General features: G+C 45.5%; 1 protein-coding gene across 1 annotated transcript in view; it reads left to right on the top strand.

Moving 5' to 3' along the window:
• Window positions 1–4280: 4280 nt before the first annotated feature.
• Window positions 4281–6828, top strand: part of LOC125955056 (clavesin-1) — a 6482-nt gene continuing 3934 nt past the window's right edge. The window contains exon 1 of the mRNA XM_049685894.1: window positions 4281–4751. Within this exon, the coding sequence (XP_049541851.1) occupies window position 4751 (1 nt within the window). The 5' untranslated portion in view covers window positions 4281–4750. The remainder of the gene's footprint in view (window positions 4752–6828) is intronic.

The following is a 6828-nucleotide window of genomic DNA, read 5'->3' as shown; positions in this document are numbered from 1 at the left end:
AGAAGGCCATTTGAGAAGGGGAGTGACGCGGGAACATTAAAAAATATTAGTTATTTTAGCAGTATGTTTGGGATCACTGCCCTGTTGCATAAGAAAAGTGCTTTTAAATGGGCTTATTCGTACTGAGTCCATCAAATATTTATTTAGGGTGTCAACATAATTTTCGCAACCCATAATACCATCATTTTCTTTACATTGTCCACAAGAGCTATGGAAAATCCAACCCGTAACTTCATACTACCACCTCCATCCTTGATTATGACCGGCACATTACGTTCTTCCAAACCATGGTTTATTTTCCGCCAATCTCTTTCGTGATAGTTTATATTAAATGTTTCCATTTAAGATTCGTCAGACTATAGAACATTGCTCTGTCCTTCTTTTAACTTGGTTACACATTTCCGAGTGAAATTCAAACGTTTAACCATATTTTTGGCTTATAAATGGAAGACTTTTTGCATACGCACTCTTGTACTCATGTAGAGCTAATCTAATGTGGCATAGTTTGCTCCAAAATAGACAGCGACAGGGTGTTCATGATGGAACAGATAGTTAATTCAAACGATTTCCTAATCTCCGGAATGGCTTTTATCATTTCTTCGATCATTCGTCTTCCCAGAACATCCGTTTTAAAATCTCATTTGCTGTTTTGATGAACATTGGTGATTAGTCATGATGGCATAAAGGTGTCCCCTACTAATAATATTTTTTCTGCTTATATCTGTTGAGACACATGATTGAATCAATGCTGCATAAGAAGATTTCAGGCATGCAACGATTTTTTTTCCTCCCATACACCCATTTCTTTAGCGAAAACCCGTGCGCAATCGACTTACTACTGGAACTACTACGATTAATGGATTAAATTACTGTAAACAATAATGGGAGGGGGGGGAGGCCTAAAACTTTAAAACAGATGTAAACTAAAGGCCTTACAAAGATATAGTTACCAGGGGGCTTTATTAGAGTCACAATAATATTTATTGTAAAGTGGGCTTTTACTTTTGTCACATCTGTGATCGACCATCTCTCATTTAAACATTTATCAAAAATTTGTTATCAATCCAATCAAGATGAAAGCTAGTGAAACTGAAAGAAGAATGTTAAACCTACAAGAAAACCACAACACTTGCCGGATACGATAGAAAATGTAGGATTTATAGTCAAAAATCTACAAAAATCAAGGGGTGGGCTTTTACTTATGCCGGTCACTGTAGATCTGTGAATCTTGCAACGTGTAAGCGATCTTGTAAAAACTAACAGGTTCAATGTCAATATCCCTCGTAGTATAAAAACTGCTACACAAATCTTTTTCAACGTTTGAAAGCTTTATTTCCCTCTCAGTTGCGAGTTACCCTAGGGAATGTTCATAAAACGTGTTCATGCTTTGAAAAAAGTTGTTTAAAAAATGTTGAACAAAAATGTAATTTTTTTTTTAACATCTTTGTTACTTTGTTGTTTGTGACTGTGTTTAATCCATTTATCTGCAAATGCATCATGCATTCTGAGAGCTTTATCTTCACGGGTTTTTCCGCTTCTCGCGACGTTTCGCTACTTTTCGCGACGCTTCGCTGTGATGTCATCCCATACAAAATAGAAAACGACAACTCTTTCAGATTCGTTTCTCGACGCCAAACATAAAGCTCTCCGAAAGATGCCAGCTTGAGCTTAAGCTACCGCGGTGCAAACATGTCTCGTGTGGAAGCACGGTTAAAACTGCTCGAAAGAATTCACAATGTGTTCGGCGCGTGAATTTTGGTCAACTTTTTTTTTCATTTTTAACCGCCTGGTTTTTTTTAGCCTCATCACATTTACAATTTGATTCTGGAGTAGAAAACGATTGAATTATTAGTTGGTTATACCTAGAAGATATCATAGCTCCGGCCTGCAGTTCAAACAACTGGATCTGCTTTGAGTCAACTATCCTGGGATACATATAACCATCATAGTTTTGATTTGCTAAAGAGCTAAGAATAATCAAATATTATTACTCGCTAACCGAGTCTCTACACGGGCGCGAGAAAGCTGAAAATGAGATGAGAATGAAAAAGGCGAGAATGTCAAATCCCATACATTTGTGACAGCCTACTTGTATGTTTACATTTCCATTTGTATGGGATTTGACATTCTCAACTTTTTCATTTTCAGCTTTCTCGCGCCCGTGTAGAGACTCGGTAAGGCATATTCTATGTGGTGAACTCGACACGTGTCGTATCTCACTCACATTCATGTTCGTTAATTTTGTTCTTATCCCGATCATCAGACTGTAAGCACATTAAATCGGTATGTTATATATTAGATAGAGGTTATAATTTAAGTGCAAGTAAGATTTTTCTTCTACTCTTTTGAAAACATTGTTCAACTAACCATTTAGAAATTAAAGTCCTTCCGGAAAGCGTCGTAAAGGGTCTGCTGTGCAAGAGCAAGAAGACTCTTTTAGAACAATAACCTGTATTTCGATTAGTGAGAAGGATTACAAGCGGTTTCAAGAGCGTACTTACGAGCTGCTTACACAAGCTCATCAGCATCGGCGAGGACAAGGATTTGATTATGAAGCGAAAGAGTTGAGGCAAAACAGTTAACGTCACCATATACCCAGCGTAATTAGTTGATTGCTCTTCTCCTTTTTTCCCCCTATAATGTTCTCATCATGTTCGCTTTTTTTTTATTAAAAATGAACGTCATATCTGTCTGGTTTGGCTTTTTACCCGGCACGGTTCAGTTGATAATCTAATCGCTTCGTTCAGGATCACGTAATTACTAATGAAACTGTCCTTATGTTCATGAGCTAGCCAGTAATAACCAAACACGAACCGCATCATACTGCTCTGGGTAATTGTTTTTCCTGTGTCATTTTCTACTCCGCCAACAAAATCTCCCGCCATTTCCCTGCAAAAAGCCCCCCGGAGCACACGGAGGCGTGATCGAGAGATCTCAGTTCGAAAGTGAGAGGATCAGCTTGCGGAACGACAACCGGAGCCCTTAAGACAAAATGAAAGTGAAACTGTACACCCTGCGCACACTGCAGTACCCGCGAAGAAATTTCAATCCCTCACTCACTCACGCACACCACGGCGTTCAATTATACTCGCTCCGGACGTTCCCTTTCGATTTCTGCACGCACAAACCACGCACCCAAGGTACTCATTTTCCGTAGGCGAAGGGTTCCCGATGCTCCTCTCTTGCGCGCCGTGGGGAGCGTCAGAGCGTGGCAGAAACCAAAACTTTCGCCGTTCATCCTCATGGCGGTTGGTTGGTTTGTGACCGGCAACCAACCACACCGGCCCGGCTCTGCACCGGTGTACCGTGACCCGGGTGTGAGAGATTCTCCGGACCGGTTTCTGCTTCCCATCCAGAGCATTTTCCCCCCCAACGTCGGAGAGTTCAATCACTTGAAGAGTTGAGTACCGAAGATGCGGGAAGGTGGGCGCATTGATTTACCGTACGCCTCAGACAACCGTTCCGGCCAACTTCCTGAGTGAGCCCAATTTAGGTTAAGGTCTTTAACCTTTACCGTGATCTTGTGAAACGATTCGCTCCGAATGATTCGTGCAAGTAAACAGAAAGGAGCTCAACACGAAGTTCCTCTGCTTGTCTGCTCATTCGAAAGGAAAACTGATGATTCATACTCACCGCGAACAAAATTGGTGTACAAAAGTGGTTAATTGTTTGATTTTTTGCTAAAGAAATGGCGAAACTGCCTTAAATTACCTACCATACAAAAGACATCAACGATGAGTCAAGCGACGAACTCGCTTTGGTTCGTTCGCATTGTGTTTTGTTGTCGCCGTCGCCGCGACTCGCACTTTGCAAGACCGACCGACAAGCTCTAACCTCAAAAAAGTACAAGTGAAATGATGGTAAAATATTAAAAAACAAAAAAAAAAGGAATCGTTTTCTTACAACACACCACCAGCAAGTGCTTAATTGCCCCTCGGCCCCATACGGCCTACGCAACAGTGGAACGGTTTGAGCGAAAGTTCAGCCGCTACCGCTACCACTAGCGGCCACAGACAACCCCCGCCGGGAAACCCTTTGACCATCACCACCATCCGCTCGACGCTGCTTTCCCACCTCGAACACGCTGGCGGCTGCGAAGTGTATGTGTTGGTTTGGCTCTCGGTGTCCGTTGCTCCTCAGCGCCGTCGTCGTCGTCGTTGTCGTCGTTGGCTGCTTTGATGGTGTTGGTGGTTGCTTTCGCTGCCGCTCTTTTGGTTGCGAACGTGGAGCTTTGTGGTATCGGGCCTCCCCTTTCCTCCCCATTTGAAAAGGCCGCTGCTACGAGTCCGGGGTTGCCAAGTTGCTCACGCACGAACCGCACCACTCGGCGCTAGTCTGCGCTGATCCGTCTCGGAATTCGGAAGTGTGTCTCTCGCTGTTTGGTGGCACCAGAACGCCGGATCCGGAGCCCGTGTTTCCTCCCCTTAAACCATTTGGTGTTGGATTGAAATTATTTCCCCCTCGGTCATCGTTCGTTCCCGTTGTTTGGCTGCGTTTTCGATCCTGATCGGTATTTGAATTCGAATTCGAAATCTGTGCTGTGAGTGTGTTTCCCGTGCTTGAAAACCTACCCCTCGTATCGCTTCGTATCCTTCCTTTCCTACGGACCATCGTTATCCGGGAACATAGCGCAGCTCCGTTGGTCCAGCTCGAAAAACGAACAACTCCAGAACATCACCTCCACGCAAAAATCCCCACGACAGGGACTCCGGGATCGAAAACACGGATTAGTTGCAGAACTGACGCAAACAGTAAGTTCCCGTTGACACTGATGGACGTGGCTTTGAGGTCTGGAACGCGCTCCAGCGATGAATGGTGCCCGAAATCGAAGATCCCGAAACGTAAAAACCGGATCTCGGCCACGGTTTAGGGACGGGGGAATCCCGGACAACACACCTGCGCGATTGTCCATTGATCGGGTTACAGGCGTCCAGGAGGGCGTGTGCTAATAAGAGAAGTCTCTGGCCAAGTTAACACAACCAACGGCTATGCAAATAGCCGTCACATTGAAGGGCAATGGTGGCGCAAATACGAAAAGGTGATGCAAAGACAACTTTAGCTTCACGCTTGGTGCCAAGCACGACAGCATATCCCGGGTTCTCTCTGGGTGTGGTGTGTGTACCTTTCCGGTGTGACGTTCCGTTCGTTCTGTTAGCAGATGAGGGATGTTTGTTGATAACCAAAGGTGGAGCACACTGTGTCCGTGACTCTTTAACCGAAGATCGATTCCCATCTCGCACGCTCTGTTCGCTTTCCACCAACAACCGGGAAATCCAAATTCAAATGGCATTACGCCGACCGTTACCATCATCCATTTTCCAACAAACTTCAATGCGTCGATTTCCTTCGCCTCTCTTTTGTGCCTTAAATATCATTTTCGCTTCGTTGGTTGCTTTGTGCGATCAAATCAAACAGTGCGCGACCCCATTCCAGTGGAAAATAAAAACCCCCGAAATCCAAATTTACCAACCTCTTCGCCTCCAGTTCGGTAAAAACGCTTCCCAAAAACCCAGAAAACGTCTCGAACGGGATCACGGGTAGAGAGTCTGCAGATGCCTCCTACTATTCATATGGAGCGGTACGGATTCGGATCGAGCACCACCCGGGACCTGGAACTCTGCAGACGCGTTCGCGATCGACACGACGCCGACGATGACCGGAGAGAACTCGAAGAGAAGATGGGTTTGGAAACCGTTGGCACGATGGAAAACTTTCTCTTTTCCGTCGAGCGAGCGGCCGGTCGACCAGGTCGAGTGCAATTTCATCTCGATGTGCACCAACAGCATACTGCGCGGATCAAAAGATACCAACGGGAATAAATTCAAATTCCCTGCGACCTACCGGTGGTTGAAGATATTTTCCCTTTTTTTCGCCCTTCCCAGCTTTTCCCTCTTGAGAATGTCTCTTCCGCGAAGAACAGCGCCTGGAACCGGTTCCACTGATGCATCTCGAAAGGGTTGAAAGGGAATTCGTGAAAGAGCAGACGGATCGAGGGCCCGATGCTGCCACGCGAGTGCATTGCTCTCGTTGCGGAAAAGTGCAGCAAAGAGAGAACAGACAAAACAGACATTGACCGTCATTGGCAGCTGGGGTGGGGGGGGGGGGGGGGACTGCAGCTGAACCTTCCATCGGAAGGTCTCACTTTCAAGAACACCTTGGCTGTACACAGACACACACACACACAAAGGCACAAAGCGATCGTCACGCTTGCACCGGTACATCGGCAGCATCGGCTGCGCCAGCGCTAAATTGGGTCAACGTTGGTTGGTCGGTTCACCGACAGGGAATGTAGGTTATGTTGGGTGGAGTTTATTCACCTTTCCAGGCCATTGGCATCCGCATCGCGGCGGTCGGTTCGGTCGGTTCATGCTTCGAGCCACGAAACGGATGAACTTTTTCTTTGGTTTCGAGCTGAAGAGGAAGATTGTACATTAACAACCAGGAAAGGCATGCGTGTTGTGTGCGCGTGATGGCCTCAACATGAATTTTAATGACCCTCCTCGCCTGGCCGCTGTAGCCTGCGTCACTTCCTGCGCAAGCGGGGAAAGCCTGGTCAACGATTGTGCGTGCCAACCGTCCTGCCGGGGAACAGGAATTGATGCAAAAAGAAACAACGGAAGTTGTCGAACGTTGTCCACCTTAAAACATGGAAATTCGTGAGCACATTAACCCGCGGAAAAGCGCTTTTTAATTGCAGAAAGATTTCAAAAGGGAATTATTTAAACGATTTGGAATCCAAGTGTGATAACGCTTTGATCGCTGACAGCGTTTAGAGTAGCATGAGCATAGAGTGATGTGATTTGGGATGAAACGATCGCGGTTTTAAAC

Source organism: Anopheles darlingi, chromosome 3 (genome assembly GCF_943734745.1).
Source record: "Anopheles darlingi chromosome 3, idAnoDarlMG_H_01, whole genome shotgun sequence".
Lineage (NCBI taxonomy): Eukaryota > Metazoa > Arthropoda > Insecta > Diptera > Culicidae > Anopheles > Anopheles darlingi.
The sequence above is the reverse complement of the archived record's forward strand: the minus strand, read 5'-3'. Positions and strand labels throughout refer to the sequence as shown.